Source organism: Trichosurus vulpecula, chromosome 1, assembly GCF_011100635.1.
Source record: "Trichosurus vulpecula isolate mTriVul1 chromosome 1, mTriVul1.pri, whole genome shotgun sequence".
Lineage (NCBI taxonomy): Eukaryota > Metazoa > Chordata > Mammalia > Diprotodontia > Phalangeridae > Trichosurus > Trichosurus vulpecula.
Genome location: NC_050573.1, coordinates 440,728,404 through 440,751,047, shown reverse-complemented (window position 1 = coordinate 440,751,047; position 22,644 = coordinate 440,728,404). Strand labels below are relative to the sequence as shown.

General features: G+C 39.1%; 1 protein-coding gene across 1 annotated transcript in view; it reads left to right on the top strand.

The window, feature by feature from the left end:
* Positions 1-22,644, top strand: part of SV2C (synaptic vesicle glycoprotein 2C) — a 219,922-nt gene that overhangs the window by 155,558 nt on the left and 41,720 nt on the right. Inside the window, exons 4-8 of the mRNA XM_036747087.1 lie at positions 7,572-7,705; positions 11,523-11,612; positions 18,055-18,165; positions 18,858-18,946; positions 20,727-20,891. Of these exons, the coding sequence (XP_036602982.1) occupies positions 7,572-7,705; positions 11,523-11,612; positions 18,055-18,165; positions 18,858-18,946; positions 20,727-20,891 (589 nt within the window). The remainder of the gene's footprint in view (positions 1-7,571; positions 7,706-11,522; positions 11,613-18,054; positions 18,166-18,857; positions 18,947-20,726; positions 20,892-22,644) is intronic.

Sequence of the window (22,644 nt, the reverse complement as noted above, 5' to 3'; positions counted from 1 at the left end):
TTAATTTCTATAATATTCTACCAAAGGTCCTTCCTTGCATGGAATTCGCATAATTTAGAAAGGAACTACACAAAGTGATGTTTTAGTGATTATTTTAATCATGTAAAAAGGGAAATCAGGCTATCACTAGCAACAGCAGCAAGCCTTTATCAAACACTTACTGTGTTCCAGGTACTCACATAGTCAGCTGCTATGTTGGGTGGCCTTGGTTTCTCTTTCTCAACTGTCCCTTCTTTTTCCTTGTCTTTAATTGTGAAAATTGCATGTCAGTTTTATGATACACAAAAGTCATTTCCTCTTTGTCTCTTACTTCATAGCCCGGTTGAGCATTAAAATGTTTTGGAAAGGTCTTCAGCAACTGAGCACTGGTTGATGGAATGTCTGTCTTATCTACCAGGGGTGCTCAGTGAATATTCCAAGATCTCTCTAACATTAATCCCAATAACCATTCTGGAGCATCATTCAACTCTTTGCTGTGCAGTGTGACCTTCCAAGTCCTAATAGAAATGATTCTTATCCTCTAAGACAGGGTCTCCCACATCATGTTTTGTGACATCCAGTGTATCTCCAGTCAACACAAGGGAAATCATAGAATTTTTGAAATGAAAATAATTTTAATTCACTTGAATGCAAGCATCAAATCCATGCCTCCCTGTAGCCTACCTAACTAGAAAAGGATATAGGTTGAAAACTAGTACCGACTAATGATTCCAGGCGCCATTACATACAGGCTGGAGTTTTTTCTTGACTTTTTAAGCTGTGATCAGTTCTCTCAACCCTACTGATTCAGACCTTCTGGAATTGGGGCAGCAGGAACTTTTTGGACACACCAAGTTGGGATTATTGGACCCAAGCTAACAGCCTAAGAGAAGACAAGAAGATTTGGGGAGTGGTTACTTATTTTATTCTTCATTTAAGTCTGCTGCAAAGCTCTAACCTATAAGCACCAAGAGGCATATTGGCCCAAATTCAGTAATTATGCCAAAGAGTTCTCCAGTGAACTGGAAGAGTAACATGGGCCTCAAGGACGGATGTGAACATTCAAGGAAAACTGGTTCCTTGTGTCTTCTCTGAAAACCCAGGGCTGTTTTTTATAAAGTGTGACCCAATTACTTCTAACATCTTTATAAGGAAGGTGGTCCTGAGAGATGTAGACAGAGGTTTTTATTACTATGCTTCCCAAGACACAAAGCAAATCGTTAAGGGGAAACATCAGCTATAGTTATTTTGGTGTTTCTCTTTGCTACTGACAAGAGGTCGTGTCTGTACATTCTATATAAATGAATGGCTGTGCTTCAGTGTATTGGGAGGCTGAGAGCCACTGCAACATTGGCTAGGAAGGTTGGGGGAGGGAAAGAGCTCATCTGAGACTGAGAACGATTAAACTGCAGGGTGACAAGGGCGTCTCCTTCAGGTAGGGAAGGATCAGCAGTTGCAGCTGACCCCCCCCCCCCCCCGCCCAGGTCTTCAGCATCTTCAGATTTCATCCTTCCAAGAGCTCCATTTCCCCCAATTATTCCTCAGAACAAAGACAGATACTATCACTGCTGCTGTGGCCATCGCCACAATGCCCAGACTTTGACACTCAGCTCGCCTTCTTGATCTAGGTGTAAATAAGATGCTTTCCCCTTTGTTTAGCTAAACCAAGATTGAGATTTTGAGAAGAGTTTTACTGGGCACCCAAATGCAACAAAAAATTGACCTGTGATTTCATTGATGTAGGTTGACTCCCAGATGAGGAAACACTCTCTGCTAATGCAGATGGACATATGCCATACAACTCCCAATCAGGACATTGTCTACTATACTGAGAAGTTAATAAATTACTTCCCCGGAGTGACACAAATAGTATATGTCAGAAGCAGGCCTTGGACCCAGGTGTTCCTGGCTCCAAGGCTAGCTCTAGCTACTGTCCCATGCAAAGCAGAGCAATGGAAAAGATTTAATTAATTTATACTAAAAAATATAAGGTTTAAGCACAATTTGGCCTGGTGGGCATAGCTTATACAATACTCATTCTTATTCACCAACTCAAATATTTCTCAGATGAGTCCTAACCTAAAGTCCCCTTTTTAGCCATTTGGTATTTGATCCTCCTCCTCACCAAGGATGCCTGCCAAGGAAAGCCTAATGGGTCAATAGCAGTTAATGGGACAGTGGTCTATCCCCGCCAAGAAAAAACTCTTCACAGTGCTCTAGGGATATGTTAACCAATCAATATATATCATAGACATTGTCACCCCTCATTGTCACCTCAACTCTCATCCCACCAAGGCTAAAGGGTTTAAGAAGGTAGGTGTGAGAAAGTTGATAAATACTACAGACATCAGCCAGAATGACACCTGGTATGCCACTGTAGACAGAAGTCCCAGGAACACTTGGGCAATGATACACTACTGTTTACATGGACCCAGGCTATAAAAACCAGGAAATCAGACAAAATGAACCTGCTTCAAGCAATGTATGGAAGGATGCTAGCTTCAGTAGACTAAGGATTGAACCAAGGAAATAGATTTCACGAATGGCAGTTGGAATCCTAGAACTGAAGAATTGAAATGGACCCTAGAGGTTATCATGTACAAATTTTTCAGATCACGAGTCCCCACAAGTTGCCATATTAAACCTCTTTCTCTCGTATTCCTTCCACATCTTCTTGCCATCATGGAAACTTCATTTATGCATTCAGTGGTCCAGCCACTGTTGGCTGTTCTCCATGTGTAATTTTCCATCTCCTTCCTCTCTGCTTTTCTCCCATATCCAGAGTGCTCTGCCTCCTTGCTTCCAGCTCTTAAAGCCCTTTAAAGCTCAGCTTAAGGAAAAGGGGAAGAAAATAAGCATTTATATACCACCTACTATGGCAAGTATCATCTCCCTCGATCCTCATAACAACCCTGAAAGATAGGTGTCATTATTACCCCCGTTTTATACTTGAGGATACTGAGGCAAACAGAGGTAAACTGACTTCCCCAGAGTCACAAAGCTATCAAGTATCTGAGATTGGATTTGAGCTCAGGTCTTCCTTACTCTGGGCAGCTAGGTGGTGCAGTAGATAGAATGTCCATCCTGGAATCAGGAAGACCTGAGTTCAAATCCAGCCTGAAATACTTACTAGCTGTATGACCCTGGGCAAGTCATTTCACCCTGCTTGCCTCAGTTTCCTAATCTGTAAAATGAGCTTAAGAAGGAAGTGGAAAACCACCCCAGTATCTCCAAGAAAACCCTAAATGGTGTCACAAACAGTCAGACATGACTGAAGAACAGACCACTTTCTAACTCCAGGCCCAGTGCCTAGCTACCTCTAGTGAGAAGATTTCCTGATTCTCCTAGTTGTTAACACTATCCCTCTCAGTAAATTACCCTGAATTTACTTTAGATAGGTCTTCTATGTATTCATCGATCTATGAACATGGCATATTACCACAAGAGAATATAAACTGTCTGAAAGCAGTTCTTTGTCTTTGTATTCTAAACATTTAGTATAGTGCCTAATACATTATAGTCTCCTAAAAATGCTTATGGACTGATTTACATGCAGTATCTACTTAAAGACCTCTGGTGATGAGAAAGACACTACTTCCTATAATAGACCTTTCCATTTTGAGACAGACTCAATGATTAGGAAGGGTTTTTTTTTCTTTTTTCCCCCCCATATTGAGTCACAATCTTCCTCTTTACAACTTTCACCTATTTGCTCTACAACTCTAATCTTTGTTTTACTGGAAGGTCCTGGAAATACTTATAAGGCTGCCTCTCAGAGCTTGGAGTCAGAAAGACTCACTTTCCTAAGTTCAAATCCAGCCTCAGACACTTACTGGCTGTGTGACCCTGGGCAAGTCATTTAACCTTGCTTGCCTCAGCTTCCTCATCTGTAAAATGAGCTGGAGAAGGAAATGCCAAACTGCTCCAGTATCTTTGCCACAAAAACCCCACGTGGGATCTGGAAGAGTTGGACACAACTTAAAAATGACTAAAACAAAAAATCATGTTGCCTCTAAGTCTTAACTTTCCCCAACTCTTTTAACTGATCCTTATGTGACATAGTTTCAAATCACTTTAACACCTTGGTTGTTATCCTCTGGACACAAATTGGATTGTAAATATCTTTCTCAATATGTGGCAGGTAGGCCCATCAGTTAGGGAATGGCTTAATAAGTTAGGCGTATGAATGTGAACGAATGCCATTTTGCTCTAAGAAATGATGATGGGGATGATTAGAGAAACCTTGGAAGGCTTATATGAACTGATACAGAATGAAGTGAGCAGAACTAAGGGAACAATTTATATAATAGAAAATATTGCAAAGACAATCAACTTTGAAGGATTTGGGAAATCTCATCAATAAATAAGTAGCTAACCATGATGTCAGGGAATTCATGACAAAGCATGTTACCCATTAAGATTTTTTTTTCTGGATGTGACCAATCCAGGAATTTGTTGTCATTAACAATATGTGTTTATAACAAAGGATTTTTTTTCTTGCTTTCTCATTGAGGGAGGCAGGGGAACAAGAGGGGGGGAAACTAACTATATATTTTTTAAAAAGTGGTGCCAATAATTGAACACAATATTTTAGATTTAGTCTGAGTAAGATATAGTACAGTGGTGTTATCAGCTTTATCATTTTGGATACCTCTCTCAGTTACTGTAACCCGAGATGACATTACCTTTTTTTTGGTTGCTGTATCATTCTACTCACATATTGAATCTACATTATACTAAGACCCCAAAGTCTTTTTCATGTATATTTTTTCCAGCCATATTTCCTTCATCCTGTAGTTTTATAGGTGATTTTTAGAACCTAAGAATAGGAGTTTACATTTATTCCTATTAAATTTCATTTTTTTTATTCTGTTATGTTTACTAAGGACAGAATGTTTTAGACTTGGGTGGCCAGACAAAAGGATAGAGAACTGAAGGGACAACTCTTATGCTGGATTTGACTCCAAAAAACTAGTTAGTGCTTTTAGTTGCCTCTCAGAATGTTTTTGAACCATGTGTGACCCTGGACAAGTCACCTTACCATGTTTGCCTTAGTTTCTTCATCTATAAAATGATCTGGAGAAGGAAATGGCAAACCACTCCAGTATCTTTGCCAAGAAAACCCCAACTGGGGTTACAAAGAGTCAGACACAACTGAGCAACAAAGTAATCATTGTCTATAGTGCAGTGATCTCTCTGTAAAAACAAAAAATAAAACAGAATCATGATCCATGTCAGCTTTAACGGAAGGAGAGATATTACATGTGAGAGAGATAATTGAGAAGATTTATACGACCAAAGCCGTAGTTCTTCACGGGGAGCCCCCTTGTCCTTGGGTGGTAGCAGTGAAACTAGAAATCATTAGGAGGTATTTCTTTGTATCGTAGTTGTTGGATTTTCCTCCATCTCTTCATCATCATAATAGTCATCATCACTGACATTAAAACTAGGGCTTTAAAGTTTGAAAATCACTTTACATACATCATCTCATTTGGGCCTCACAAGATCCTTGAGATGTAAGCACTACAGGTCTTATTATCTCCATATTATTGGCAATAAAACTGAGTTTCAAAGAGTTTACGTGATGTGCCTGTGGTCACACAACTAACACAGTCAGAGCTGGGATTGGAACCGAGAGCTTCCTGAATTCAAGTTGAACAATCGAGCTACTGTTATCCTACTGTACCTAATTTTATTTCAGTATAGTATTTTGCTTTGAATAGCTACATCTCCCTTGAATTTTCTTCTCCTTTTCTTCTCTAAACTACATCAATAATTCCATGAGGACAAAATTATTTTCTTCTTTAGGATCATTGTACCCATTGGCCTTATAACAGTTTCAGTAACCCTTTGGGTTCTCAGGAAATTTTGAATGAATGATGAGGTATTTTAGTCACTCTCTATGACATTTGTAAAACTACAAACAGGTCCCTCGCCCTATCCGTTACACAGTACTGCCTTTCTCCTTTCCTTTCACTCCAGATTCTCCCACTGGACATTCTGAACTCTATTTCCACAGGAGGAAGGACATTGTTCTCTTCTTTTGTCTTCACTCTTCCTCTCTGTCCACCCCCTTCCCATCACCTTGTACTTCAAGCCTTCCTGATTAATGATTATGTAATCCACTGTAGCCTGAAATTTAAGACATTAGATTTTCTCAGTTCAGGAAACTCAAGACATTTCTTGTTTATTACTTCTAATAAAAGGGCTATTTTAAGGAGCTCTTTTTTGTGGTGTTCTGGACTTGTCTTTAAATGAGCAAAGAAAATTATCCATAAGACCCTGTGTTCAATCTTGTGATTTCTTCTGGTTTTTAGAAATTGGAGCATAATGACATTTTTGCTTTTTAAAACATTCAGAGCAGTTACTCTTTCCTAAGGTTTGAAGCTGAATTCATTATACTTCAGAATCTTCAGCCAAACAGAATAGAGTCCCATAAAAACTTTGTTTTTACAAGATGAATACATCATGATTCCACTGATGTTTGGACAGCTGTGAAACAATAAATTCCCATCTGGAATAACTGAAATTGAGACCATCTGTAAAACTATAAGGGAAAAATTTTATTTGTAACTCTAACTTGGTGACCTTGAGGAAGTCATGGCACCTCAAGTAACTCTCTTTACTCCTGTAAAACTGAAAATGATTAGATAGATCCCCAGGGATTGTATGTGGATTATTTGGCTTACGTGGCTAAAATGCCATATAAATGTCAAGCATGTCTATTAATTAAGACTTTACCTCATATAATTCATTCATTCCTCTATAAATCTCCGAGCTTCCAGTTAGAGGTGGTATGCCTCTTTAATTCTCATCCAGAACCTTGTCTTACTGTTGCTTTTGTCATTTTCTGGGATAATTCACCAGACTAATGGGCAGCTGGGTGGCTTGGTGGGTAAAGCACTGGTCCTGGAGTCAAATCTGACCTCAGACACCAGTTATATGACCCTGGGTAAGACACTTAACCCTGTTTGCCTCAGTTTCCTCATCTGTAAAATGAGCTGGAGAAGGAAATGGCAAACCATTCCATTATCTTTGCTGAGAAAATTTTAAATGGGGTCATAGAGAGTCAGACACAACTCAACAACAATGGTTTCCTTTTAGGTTCTGAAGGAATTTCTCTTAGTGAGTCCCATTATACATATTGTATTATAAAAAACAAACTATTTATAAATAATAGATCCTACCTGTCTAAATTATATGTGTATATATTTACTTAGCAGAAAAATAAATGCAGATTACACATAACCAAGGAAAAACCCCAAATCAGTTAATAGTTGGCCTTGGGGTATAGTCATTGATACCCATTCACTGGAGACTCATAATCACACCCTCCCTCATTTATGTTGACCAGTCTACATGGGTGGAATTTAGTGGGGGTGAGCCATCGTGAGTAATGTACAAAACAGATCATCAGATCTGAATCTTTGAGCACGTGGTATACTCAGGGGTGTATTTGACTCTGCTCCTAGAAAAACCTCATCACCTGCTGGAGCTTTGACTGTATATCCCTTCATTCCCCGTGCAGATGGTTTCAAGCAAGCCAAGGGAAAACAGTGTCACTCCTCACCTTTTCCTTTCTCCCTTTGCAGGATGGAGCTTTAGCATGGGTTCTGCCTATCAGTTTCACAGCTGGCGGGTCTTCGTGATTGTCTGCGCTCTCCCCTGTGTCTCCTCTGTGGTGGCCCTCACTTTCATGCCGGAAAGTCCCAGGTTCTTGTTGGAGGTAAAACATTACTGTTGTTTCTTGTTGCTGAATATGTTGGATTGCTGTTACTATTACAAGTAGTCGATGTGAAGAAATAGAGTCTGTCCCTAACTAACACAAGTCAGCCATGACCCAAAAGTTCATTTTAATGTTGGTTTGGTAAAAACGGAAAAATGTTTATCCACAGAAACAATGATACTTAGGTTTCAAGGCCCAGCAATGAAAGTCTACTTGTTTGATATCTCTGCTCTTCCCCACTTTGCCCAGGCTAGCATATCTCTCCTGTGTATTCCTCCCAACCTACAGGAGCACATGATGTCCATCATAAAGTTTTACCAACTTAAATGCACACTCCATGCGCCTATCTCCTCCCCATCTCTTACCCTACCTAGTTAAGCCCTACTCTTTCCTGGGCCCTGCAAACCAGTCCCCTATTTCCCTTCTGCTATGTACTTTGGAACTCAAGCTCTATTCTAAACTATTCAATCAACAAGCATTTTAAAACACCCATTATGTGCTAGGTGCTATGCTAGACAGTGGAAATAAAAAGGTTCAAATGATCCAGTCCCTGCCCTCTAGGAGCTTACATTCTAATAAACTCCCCTTTGGGAGTTTCCCTTGTCACCCTCTCCAAAGGAGACTACTCTTCTTCCCACTTACCCTGAATTTCAGGACCAAGAGAAATAGTCACTATATTCCAGTTCCTCACATTTATAACAAATATGCATAGTCAAGGAAAACAAATTTCCATACTGGTTATATCCAAAAATACATCTCATTCTGTATCGTCAGTCTCTCTGTTAAGATCCTTCCTCTGTTGCTATCTTTCAAAAATCTTTTCTCCTTTTAAATTCATGTAATCAGATTATCTCATCTACTCATCTCTAGGTCACTCTCTCACCTTTCCTAATGACTTCTAGCCCAGAATCTTTGTCTTTTAACCTCCTCTTCCCTCATTCACAATTTTCCCTTTTAACCTCCTACTCCATCTCTTACATGCACCCTGCTGCCATCCTCAGGAGGGCCAACATTCTTATCAATTACCCAACTAACAACAAACCTCACAGTTCCTCAGCCTACTCACCTCCACAATGTCTATCTCTGTTCCACTTTCCACCCCTTACACAAACACAACTACACCTTAAGTGTCAGTATTAGCAGAAAGACTTTGGACTTTGATTTGGGAAAGACTCTTTGTCACTACCTGTGTGACAAAGAAGTCATTTAATGTCTCTGATACTGAGTTTACTCATATGTAAAGACCTATAGTTATTTGTAGGATTGTTGTGAGGTTCTGAGATGTGTGTAAAGTACCTTGTAAACTTTAAAGGGTGACATAAGTATCAGCTCCTATTTTTACTCTTTACTCACACTCACTTAGGTCTTTTCATTCGTTCTGGCCGCTCTTTACTTTCTCCACTAGCCCCTCTTCCACTCTCTGACCATTTAATGAAAGTAGTTCTCAAGGTTCTGTACTTAGCCCTCTTCTTGTCTCTGTAACCTTTCTTTCTCTTGGCAATCTTGTTCATTCTGATACCTTCAGCTATCATATCTACATATACTATTGCCCAGTCTATCCAGACAACTTGATGGGGTAGTGGGTAGAGTGCTGGACCTGAAGTGAGGAAAACCTAGGTTCAAATACTGCTTCAGGTACTTACTAGCTGTGGGACTCTGGCCAAGTTATTTTACCTCTTCCAGACTCAGTTTCCACATCTGTAAGATGGAGATAATAATTGAACCTACCTCATAAGGTTGTTGGGAAGATCAAATGATACACTATGTGCAGAGTGCTTCACAAACCTTTAAAATCCTAGCTATTATTACCTCCTTCCCAAGCTTCAGGCCTGCATTTCTAGCTGATTACTAGACATCTCTGCCTTGATGTTCTTGTAGCATCTAACATTCAATAAGTCTAACACAGAAACATATCAGCTTTCCCTCAAAACTAGTAATTCCTTTTGACTTCCCTATGCTGAAAACCTGTTATCTTGACTCTCCCCTCCCCTTTATCTCCCATATCTAATTATTAAATCCTGACAAATCTATATCTGAAACATCTACCAAATATATCCTTTCTATTATCATTGGCACCACTCATTACCACCCATCTCAACAACTGTAACGGCCTCCCAACTGGAACCCCCTCCAGTCTCCCCACCATCTAATTCACCTTTCATGCACCATCAAAATAATATCCCTTATGTACTGATCTGATCATGCCATTTATGGGCTGAAAACACTTTAATAACTTTATATTGCCTACCAAATAAAGTCTAAATTCCTTCACCCCATATTCAAGGCTTTCTACAGCCTTAGACCACTCTAATCTTCCAACTCATCTCACTATTGTTCTCTCCCATGTGCTTCATGCTTTGACCAAATTATACTATTTTTCCTCCCTGACACACATCAGGTGCTTTCCTGCCCTATGACTTTATTCATCCTATGTCTAATTCCTTTAACGCTCCTCCCCCTTCTCTTTTGAAATCCTTCTCATCCTTCAAGGCCTAAATCTGATACTACTATCTTCACGTCATCATCCTGGATCCTACTCATCAGAAATTATTTTTTCCAGCTAGGTAGCACAGTAGAAAGGGTGCTAGGGCTGGATTTGGGAAGACCTGAGTTCAAATATGATCTCAGACACTCTACAAGCTATGTGGCTCTGGGCAAGTCATTTAACCTCTGCTTGCATCAGTTTCTTCAACTGTAAAATGGGGATCATAGCATCTATCCCAAAGGGCTGTTGTGAGGATCAAGTGAGATTTATAAAGTGCCTGGTAAATTTTAAAGCTCTACATAAATACTGGCTATTATTATTAATTATCTAATTTCATCTTACTGGATTTGGCCCATTATCCTGGTCTGCCAAAATCTTTTTGAATCATTATTTTGTCATCCAACATACTTAATAATACTTAGCTTCACGTCAATTGTCCTTTAAATCAAAACCATTTGTGGGGCATATTTGGGGTGGGAGTGGGAAGTGTGACTGTTTTAAAAAACTAGAGTACTATAGTAGTAGTCTTGGAAGGTGGGCTGTAGTTACATAATTGAAGTAGTGTAAGGGGTAAGGGACAGAAGAAAAGACAATACCAAGTACCATGTCCTGGTGACTTGGAGGACACCAATGGGGAGGTGCATGGTAAGGCAAGATCAACATGTTTACAAGAGACTTTTATAAAACAGTCACTCATAAGCCAGAGACTCTCTATAAGCCACAGAAATTAGATTCTTGTCTCCCTAGTGCCCAGGATATGCAGAATTTGTAGAGGCTAATGGGGAGAATGGAGAACATTTACATTCTCTACTAGGGAGTCATTCACCACAGAGCCAGTTGCCTTACAGAAGTATTTCATTCAGTGTTTGCCTCATGACCAAAAAGATCTTCCACACCTCCTTAAACACCCAACTTGCCATTCAATTTGCTACTTAAGAGACTGATTCACAATGTTCTAAAAGTGCATTCTTTTAAAATTTCCAACATGAATGTACTTAATCTTCTTAGTAAAGTTGGAGGCAAAATTTTACATCATGCAGAGCTTCCACAAAACATGAGTATAGTCCCTCAAAGTAATCTCGGCAATTTTCAGGGTGCTCTTCCAGGTAACTAGAACCCTACAATGGGAATTTACTCAATGATATCCAGGTGACTTAGAGGGATTCCTATATAACAGTCATCCCAACACCCTTTGAGGAATCAAGCTCCCAGATGCCCTGGCTCAAGTTAGATCGTCTTCAAGGTTAATGAATGTTGATTAATTGATTGATTTGGGGATCAAGGAAGGCAAGATTGGGTCTTGTATTTCACATATGTGCTTGAACTTCCTAGGTTGGGAAACATGATGAAGCTTGGATGATTTTGAAGCAAATCCATGACACTAATATGAGAGCACGTGGCCAGCCCGAGAAAGTCTTCACTGTAAGTATGGCTCCTCAGTTACTCCTCCTTTCCTACCTAGGCCTCAGGTCCTTAGTAGTCACTAACAAATACTTCATTGTTTTTCCTTCTCCCTCCTGAATAGGCCTGATCTACTCCCTTGTTAGTTCAGAGTAGAGTAGCCTATAGTGTGGTACAGTGGGAAGGGTGCTGAACTTAGAATGAAAGGAGCTGAGTTTGAATCCTGACTTTGCCCCTCTGGGATGCAGTTCATCATCTCTACAATAAGGGGATTAGATTAGATGACGTCTCACATTCATCCTAGCTCTTGGTCTATGACCATGCAAGCCCATGATATATGAGGAGCACTTGTGTTTGTCCTCCATTCTTGAAGAGGACCATGACATCAGGGACATGACTTGCAGTTGACTTTGATTTGAGTGAGGGAGGGCTGTGCAAGGTCACCAGCCTCACTTTCTCCTCCAGAGCCATCTGGGTCCAGTGGCCTGATATTTATCAGGACAACTGGAGACGGCCCATTATGCAATGGGTGACCCTGCTGGAGCTGACCCTAGGGAACAAATTGCAAAGCACATTTTGATGGAACTGAAATCTTACTGGTACTCCATCAATGCAAATAACAAACTGTCCTATGCCTGCTCATCCTGCAAAATCCTTGTCCATGCCCTTCTATAAGTTAACATTTTGAATATAAGGACAATATTTGGGCAGTGCCCCTATTATACCTCCCTTGCTTCTGGTTTTCTTTATAGTGAAAATACCAGGGTAGATATGGTTGAATTGATCTCATAGTGTACCAACTTATTGGTCACTAGACAAAGATCTCAATTTTAGTGTACCAGGAATACAATTAACATTTGTACGTGGTCTCAGAATTGTGGTGGTTAGTACCCCCTCCACTATTTTCTGCCACTTCCCCATTGTCCTTGTGGAAACAGAAGGGAGTCACACAGTACCCAATGCCACTTTGTAATTGTACGTCTTTCATGGGTATGTCATAGCCAAAAATTTCATACCCAGTGGCCAACCCACCGGTAACAACACTCACCATACATAGTTAGGCTGGTCCTTAAAGCATAGGCACTGTCTTTTACTGGGACCACATGTTGAATTATTTTGCCTTGGAAGAACCTGTCAGAGCAGGAAGGATGGGAAAACCACAAAGTTCAATGGCACTAGATTTGGAGTCAGAGGACATGGGTTTGAACCCTGGATTTTCCACCTAGCCCCTGTGTAACCTTAGTCAAGTCATGGGGCCTCAGTTTCCTCATCTGTAAAATAAAGGTATTCTACTAGATAATCTCTAAGGAACCTTTCAACTCTAAAATCTATGGAATTAAACACTGATCTACAAATTTAATTTACTGCATAAAAGCTTGGAACTTAATGAATAAGCCATATATGAGTAATTGAGATCTGATTATGCTTGCAAATGCAAGTTCTGTATTGTAGTTAGAAATGGTATACCTAAGCATAGAGCTAGACCCACGTAGTGTCAGAGGAGGTAACTGCCTGTGTTTGATAGCTGCCAAAAGACCTACCTGTCCCAAAATATCTTGTCTACAAGACTACCAAAGGCCCTTTAATTCTCAGAATTAGTTACTAACTGACTTGGGTTAAAAATCTCATCCTGAGAAGGCTGTTAAAATGCAAATACCCATTCTTGGTTTGCCACATTAGATTGCAATGGAATTTATTACAGGTTAATTCTGATTGGTAATGGAAGATAGGACAGTTCAAGTGTATGGATAGCCATTGTGGCACCCTCCTTTCAATTGTGGAATCTACAAAATAGCCATCCTGGGTTCAAAGTACCCTGTAGGTCTATAGCCACTCAAAACCATAGTTCATGATCTCCCACAACGTGCTAACTCTTTCTCTAGTAAGCCAGAGGATATAATTAGTTGAAAGCAAAGACATTTAGTGAAGTTGCACCATAATATGTGCAATGTAATAGCCTTTCTGAAAATGTAGAGAATACTCTTCCACAAATATGAATATACATATACATGTATATATATGTATGTGTGTATGTGTATATATATATATATATAAAGATAGATAGATAGATAGATCAGCAGCAAAAAGAATGAGTACAAATAAGAGCACAAATAGGGATCACCCATGGTGGGGAGTGGGGAGAGAAACACATAGAGAATACATGTAAAGGGGCAACTTCCACCTTTGATGGTTCAAAATTCCCGATGTGTTCTGATGATAGCTACCCTTGCACTACACTCACCAGGCCTGTTCCTGAATAAGTGTATTCCTACTCTGGGCTCCCTGGACCTAATCCTCCATGGACATGTTCTATTGGGCTTGCTGGGTCTGCTCCTTGCCAAGCTTACTCCTCCCTAAGAAAAGACCCTGTGTTCCACCAGACTCTGTTGGTCTCCACTGGCCCACTATTTGGCTTGTTTCAGAATCTCTCTCTTGGTCATTGCTCCTTGCCAGTATTTTCTTGACTCCTCTTTTTAGGGGTGGTCAAGCCATCTCTTCTTCATTCACCTAGGATTTGGTGACTAGAATCTCTCCCTGATAAAGGCAGGATAACTCTTTAGTCAAAGCCATCATACTCTCTAAAAAAAACTAGACATATTGCCCCCAATCTGGGCACTAAGGTTGATCCTAAGATCAGAGCTTTCCTTTTCTGGACCCTGCATCTGGGGCAGAGACCAAAGCCTTCTGTTATAGATGATTCTCACACTCACAGTTCTCACAAGTTTATACATTCCCAAGATCCTCTATGATTTGACTGAAAATGAATTTGAATCAGAACAAAAGGTAGGCTAAGGGGGCAAAGTCAGTGTTTTCTACCCACCTCACCCAAATTCATGTCTTATTTATGCGAATCTGTCATTAGCAAAGCCTAGATGCTGTGATGCAGCATTTTGCCGCAGTCTCCATACTTCAGGCTCTAAATTGAAAATAAGGTTTTACCTATGTCCTTGTTCCTTTCCCTACCAACTAAATAAAATGACTAGGCCAGTGGTGTTCCTTCCCCAAATAATCTCAGCTTGGTTTGAAAAATCATTTAAGAGGATCAGAGTTGACATTTACTAAAGAAACTAATTCACTTGAGCATCTTCAACCCATGACTATTTGGTCGACACTCAGTGCTCACCTTTTAATGGAACCATTACAATAACAGAAAGTTGGTGAGTAAAGCACCAAAAACCATTTTAATGCAACTAAATTAGACCCAGGGAGGAAAAGATATCTTGGATATTACTTAATGCATTATAAGCCTTGACTATTTGTTCGATGATGTGTACTTTAGGGGGATATTTGCTGAATGGCAGTCTGGATGCATTTAGTTAAGTAGTACAGTGACTTGGAGTCAGGAAGATCTGGTTCTGAAAAAAGAGGCACAAAAAATACAGAAGAAAATAACAACTTAAAAAACAAAGTTGGTCAGATGACAAAAGAGGCACAAAAATCCACTGAAGAGAACTCCTTAAATGGAAATAGAGGCATAAAAGAACTCCAAATGGAAATAGAGGCATAAAATCTCACACATGATTCTTTAAAAATTAGAATTGGGCAAGTGGAAGCTAATGATTCCATGAAACATCAAGAAACAATAAAACGATGTCAAAAGAATGAAAAATAGAAGGAAATGTGAATTATCTCATTGGAAAAATACGACCTGGAAAATAGATCAAGGAGAGACAATTTAAGAATTATTGGATGATTATTGGATGACCTGGTAGTCATGATCATCATGAACAACATATTTCAAGAAATTATGAAACAAAACTGCCCTGCTATATTAGAGTCAGAGAGTCAAATAGAAATGAAAAAAATACACCAATCACCTCTTAAAAGAGATCCTAAAATGAAAACTCCTAGGAATATTATAGCCAAATTCCAGAGCTCCCAGATTAAAGAGAAAATACTTCAAGCCATCAGAAAGAAGCAATTCAAATGTTGTAGAGCCACAGTCAGGATCACACAAGATTTAGAGACTTCCCCATTAAGGAAGCAGAGGGCTTAGAATATATTTCAGAGAGCAAAGGAGTTAGGATTACAACCTAGAATCATCTACTCAGCAAAACTGAGTGTAATTTTTCCTGGGGAAAGTAGTTATTTAATGAAATAGAAGACTTTCAAGCATTCCTGATGAAAAGACCAGAACTAAATAGAAAATTTGAGTTTCAAAACACAAAACTCAAAAGAAGCATAAAAAGGTAAACATAAAAGAGTAGTAATAAGGGACTTAATAAAGTTAAATTGTACATTCCTATATGAGAAGATGATACATGGAACTCCTAAGAACTTTGTCATTATTAAGGCAGTTTAAATGGAGTTTACATAGACAGAGGACATGGGTATGAATTGGTATTGGAATGTGAGAAATAGGGTTGCGTTGGGAGAAGAGGGAAGGAAGAGGTAGAATAGGGGAAATTTTCTCACATAAAAGAGGCACACAAAGAAGAGCTTTTACAATAGAGGGGGACATGGGGGGTGGGCAATGCTTGAACCTCACTTTCATTGAAATTTTTTCAAAGAGGGAAGAATACATATATGTATACACACATACATATGTGTATATATATATGTATATATGTATGTGTGTTCACACACACATACACACAATTGTGTATAGAAATGTAACTTAATCAATAGGGAAATAGGAGGGGAAAGAAATAAGGCAGGGGGGCAGGGATGATAAAAGGGAGGGCAGATTAAGGGAGGCAATGGTTAGATACAAAATGGACTTTTTAGGAGGAACAAAATAAAGAGAGAGAGAGAGAGGAAGAAACTGGGATAGAAGGAAATACACAGTAATCATAACTGTGAATGTGAATGAGATGAGCTCACCCCTAAAACAGAAACAGAGAGCAGAATGGATTAGAAATAAGAATCCAACAATATGTTGTTTACAAGAGACATACTTAAAACAGAAAGACACAGAGATAAATAAAGGGCAGGAGCAGAATCTAATGTGCTTTACTGAAATAGAAAAGGCAAGGGTAACAATCATGATCTCAGACAAAGCAAAAGCAAAAATAGACTTAAAAGAGATTATCAGGGAAACTACATTTTTCTGAAAGGTACCATAGACAATGAAGTAACATTAAAAAAAAGTTTACAGCAAGTTTCTCTGATATACTGAGTATAGAACTGAGTCAAATTCATAAAAATAAGAGCCATTCCAATTGATAAATTGTCAAATGATGTAAACAGGCAGTTTTCAGAAGAAAAAACTCAAAGCTATCTATGGTAATTTGAAAAACTGCCCTAAATCACTATTGATTAGAGAAATGCAAATTAAAACAACTCTGAGATACTATCTCACACCTACCAGAAATGACAAATGCTGGAGGGGATGAAGGAAAAATAGGTATACTAATAAACTACTGATGGAGAAGTAAACTGGTCCAACCATTATGGACAACAATTTGGAACTATGCTCAAAGGTCTATAAAACTGTGTATCTTTGGATCCAGCAATACTACTACTACATCTATATTTCAAAGAGGTCAAAGAAAAAGGAAAAGGATATATATGTACAAACATATTTATGGCAGCTCTTTTTGTGGTGGAAAGAATCAGAAATTGAGGGGATGCTCAGCAATTGGGGAATGGCTGGACAAGTTGTGGTATATGATTGTGATGGAGAACCACTGTGCTATAAGAAATGACAAGAGAGGGGAATTGGTTTCAGAAAAACATGACAAGACCTATATGAACTGATGCAAAGTGAAGTGAGAGGAACTGGGGGATCACTATGCACAATAATACCAGTGTTATGATCACCATAGACTATGAAAGACTTGGCTACTCTGATCAATACAATAATTAAGACAATTCCAAAGGATTCATGATGAAAAAATACCATCTATCTCCAGAGAGAGAACGGATGAACTCTGAGTGCAAATTGAAATATAATTTCCTTACTTTTTGTTTTTCTTGCTTTTTTCAATATGGCTAATATGGAAAGATGTTTTGCATGATTTCATATGTATAACTGATATTTCTCAGTAGGCGAGGGAAGGATTGGTAAAGAAGAGAAAATCTGGAATTCAAATTTTTTTTAAAGTTTTAAAAAATTTTTAAATGAGAATCTTACTTCATGTGATAGTTGTGAGACTATAATAGGATAACCATTTTTTGTTAAAAGAGGTTTATCCCGCATGCCTCACCCAACTCAACATATCCCAAGCATTCTCCAATCCACTGGCCTCGGCAGTTGTTCTTTCCCTTCACCATACTTAACTGCACAAAATGGGACCATCAGTGCTATATATCTCATGAACTTGGGCTCTTCTCCCCTCCATGCCTGAAACTTTAACCTCTATTCCACTTCCGACTTCTCAGAGCAGGTTTGATTTTCACACTTACTTCCAGGTGGTCCTAGATGTCCACACATTATGAAATTCACATATATTTAACATCTGTAAACTTAAACCAGAGAAGAAAAAAAAAATCACACTTTCTGCTCCACTACTCCTTACAGGTGAACAGAATCAAAACTCCAAAGCAGATCGATGAATTAATTGAAATTGAGAGTGACACAGGAACCTGGTACAAGAGGTGCTTTGTTCGAATCCGCACAGAATTGTATGGAGTAAGTAATGAACCCCATCTGGGATGTTTAAGTTATAGATGAATTATCGATCTGTATCTGTAGAGGGAATTTCCACATGAGAAGTTTCCTACATGAATAAAACAATAGGTCCCAACCCCAAAAGAAAAATGAGTAGTAATAGACAGACATAGCAGTGACTCTTAGGGCCATGGACCCTGCTGATACATTACACCTGATTCCAGAAATAGTTTCAGGTAATTGGAGGACCTTGATTCAAAATCCCACTCTGCTAGGTATTACGTGAGTGACCTGGAGTGAGCCATTATCCTTCTTCTCGAACCAGATAAGGTACATTACATTTCCTATGTTCCTAAAATGATGTGATATCCTTGGTACCAGTAGAGACCAGAGAAGGATGAAGATTGGTTCTCACTTTTTTCACCTTTGAAGAAGGTGAGTTTTTCAGCAATGATTTGGGATAGACTGTAATCTTGGGATATCTAAGGAAGAAACCACAGTCTCAAATATTGAAAGCATGAAAACTCATTATCATCCAGTTTCCTGACCTAGGATCCTTTTCCCTTTTAATTTTAACCAAAAAGGATCAAGGAGAGCCCAGTCTTCCCAGACCTACAATCACCCCATTACCTAAGCGCATCACTTTAGGTTTTGTTCATCTGGCTTTTGGTGAACTATTATGTTAAAGAAACTAACTCTCTAATATTTCACAGATCTGGTTGACTTTTATGAGATGTTTTAACTATCCAGTTAAGGAGAATACACTGAAGCTGACAGCAGTTTGGTTCACCTTGTCTTTTGGGTAAGAGTCATTTGGATTCTTAGAGAAAGAAAATGATAAGAATTCTTCCTTCTTAAGCCTTTTCCATTCTGATGGTAACTTTCATATCACTTGGTGTCACAGACACACTCTGTAGCTGTGAATGTTTTATTTTTCTTTTCATTTTAATGTGTGAATGGCTCTAGTTTCAACAAAAGCAACTGTCTGATAATTTCACATATTTCATGTATCATGGTTATGCAAATTGGGAGGGCAAAACCCAGTAACATTTGGAAAATGATCTTTTTGCCACAAAGCTTACCATCTGCTAAATTAGAATGCTGAAGAAAAGGGAAGCAAGGAACAGGGGGAGGAATTTCATCTGCTTTTGAATGAATCCCATTTGTTGTTGGAAAATTGTAAGTTATCATCTTCCCTAATTCGTTGTTTAAATAACTGCAAAACAGATAATATCCTGCATTTGGGGCTGTGCGGTAGAAAACTGCAACAGCCAACCACTGTGCCCCAATTAATGCCCTTCTGTATGTGCCTCACTTATATTTGGCCAGAGCTTACTCAACATCCTGCCCGCCTGAGCCAGAGGACTGGCAAGAGAGTCCTCTCTCCCTGGGACCTAACCAGTATTCTACCCAACAAGATTTAGATAGCAGTAGTCCCACTTTTCTCCCTTCTCTGTCTCAGCTAGCTAATATTTTAACACCTAGCATTTATTTAGTGCTTTGCAGTCAGCTAGGTGGTACAGCGGATAGAGCACTTTGCCTCCAGTCAGGAAGACTCATCTTCATGAGTTTAAACCTAGCCTCAGATACTTACCAGCTGCGTGACCCTAGGCAAGTCACTTAACCCTGTTAGCCTAAGTTTCCTCATCTGTAAAATGAGAACTGGAGAAGGAAATGACAAACCACTCCAGTATCTTTGCCCAGAAACCCACAAATTGGAGTCACAAAGAGTCAGATACTACTGAAACCACTGAACAACAACATAGTGTGTTACAAATATCATCTAATCATATGAGTCTATGAGCTTACATGGCATCCTGAGACACAGGGTTTCATGAGAATCCTTGCCTCTGGCAGAGCACCTGTGACCAGTGTGGAAATATTCCAGGGGGGGCTTCGAAATGCCTTTTGCCCATCAGAATAATCTGTCCTCTGTTCTTTAAAAGGCAAGGGGGTAGCAAGTGACTGAGTAGAGAGCAGAGAGGCAGTTCAGTAGAGTGGAAAGAATGTTGTATTTGGAGTCAGGAGAGACCTGGGTTCAAATCCTACCTCCACCACTACCCTTATGACCATGGACAAGTTGATTCACCAGTCAGTGCCTCAGTTTACTGAACTGTAAAATGGAGACAATAGTACCTGTAGTACCTACCTCACAGGGCTGCTGGGAGAATCAAATAGAAGCACTTTGCAAACCTTTAAAGACCATGTGAATGTCAGTTATTATTTTTATTAGTCATAGAAAGATATAAGCTATATCTCCTTTTTCTGACTCCCTGAAACATCTTTTTGACTCAGAAAATTTTTGTGATTATTAAGAACATGAGAAGATTCAATCATAACCAGAAATCCTTATATGAGTACTCTATATGGTGACAAGTGGGGTACAATGGAAATGGGCTGGGTTTGAAGTCTGAAGGACTGGGTTTGAATCCTGCCTGCTCTGGGCCTCAGTTTTTTATTTCTGAAATGAACAGGCAGGACCCTTCCTTGGGGAATCACTGATCTCATTGACTATGCATATTGGAGGGCTCACTGTCTTGTACTGGAGTCCTTAACAAGAAAGGCTTTCTTTGTCTGCACAGGTACTATGGATTGTCTGTCTGGTTCCCTGATGTCATTAAGCATCTGCAGTCCGATGAATATGCAGCCCAAGTGAGAAATATTGGCAGAGAAAGAGTAGCCAATTTTACTCTCAACTTCACCTTGGAAAATCAGATCCACACCAATATCGAATACGACAATGGCAGGTCAAGAAACGTTTAAGTGCAATCATGTATTACCGATCTAGGAAAGAGAATCATAAGATTGCTAAGGCAATGTGACAGTGAATGCTGAGTATTCCTTTTCAGTTTGTAAATGTTAGCCCTTAGGGTATTCTGTGTTAGAGCTTTTAGATGGTCTCGATAAAACAGATAAAGTTATGTGGGGTATCAATTCTTCTTCCATTTAATTTGTGAAGCACGCGCACGTATGTGTGTGTGTGTGTGTGTGTGTGTGTCTGTGTCTGTGTGTGTTTCTAGAAGTAAGGAGTAGACCAGTCATAGGAGAGCTAAGGAAAATTTAGACAAAATCTAAAAGGGCACAAATAGGGAAGGATGGATGGATGAAGTGACAGTGCAGGTACTGGTATAATTTTGTATGAAGAAGTAAAAAAAAAACAAAACAGAAGGTCACAAAATCAGCCTTATGCATTTATACGTATGCACACATACATACATACATACATACACATATATACATATATATATACATATATTCAGCTGGTGTTTTTCATTCTGTACTAAAGTTAAAAAAAAAGGATGTTGTATTAAGTTATATACAAGAAGTTTAGGTTAGACATTTGGGAGAATTTGCCAGTGAATAGCAAGGGCTGTAAATGTGACACTAATCACCCTGGTCCACTTTACATAAAGTACTATAATTGTCCTCTAGATATTTTTTTCTCTAGATATTTTTAAGACAAAGGTTGAGGAACTATCTTTCTAAGAGAATACAACTTCATTCTGGCCTGGAGGCACAAGCATGTTCAGGATGGTGTCCTGGTTCTAAGTGTACACTATCTATATAACTGCCACAATAACATATTTGCATTCAATCAGCAAAGGCAGGGGACAATTTAAATCTTCTCATTTTAGAAAATGAAAAAGCTGTAAATCTGGGATAGCTAGACAGAGTTCCTATTCTACACCTCAGGACTAAACTAGATTGAAAGGGTAGAAAGGGATTCTAAGCACTCCCTTCTCCAGATCTGTTTCACTATCCCTTGTCTTGAGGACTAGGTGAAAAGAAAGATTACAAATCCGGTACAATGGGTCTAACCTAACTATGTGAGGCAAGGGGACCTAACCATTATCTGCTGAATACAGGGTCAACTTTGTTGTCCAACATCTGGCATTCTTAACATGGTGGTCCACGGATGCCTAAGGAGTCCCTGATAGTTTGCAAGGGGTCTGGGAACCTGAGTGGGAAAAAGAATTATTTTTACTTACTAAGTTATTTTAGCTAGCCAAAAATTTATTTTCACTAACTTTTGTTTCCCTTCTAATCAATCAAGTATTTTCTAGTTTTAAAACACCATTCTGGGCAAGGGTCCATAGGTTTCCCCAGAGTTCCAAAGGGGTGGGTCCATGAAGTGCAGAAAAGGTGAAGAATTCCTGTTCTTTGGGATGTTATTGACCACCACCTGGACTTGCAATCTCTGAGTACCCTAAAAACCATCTTATTTAAGCAGTATGAATTAATAAATGTTGTTTCTAAACCTCATAACCCCATATACTTTATACTCCTTAGATGAGAATTCTAGTTGGTTTTTTTAAACAATTTAAAAAATTGTAACCTGTGTAAAGTACCCAGTCAATGTCTCCATGGAATCTCGTATTCAGTAAGGTCCACGAAGATCGGAAGCAGAACCAAAAAATTGAGATTTTTCAAAAGTAATCCCCAAGATGCTAACATTAATAGTGTTGGAATGCTTTCTTTAAAATATTACACATCTGAAGG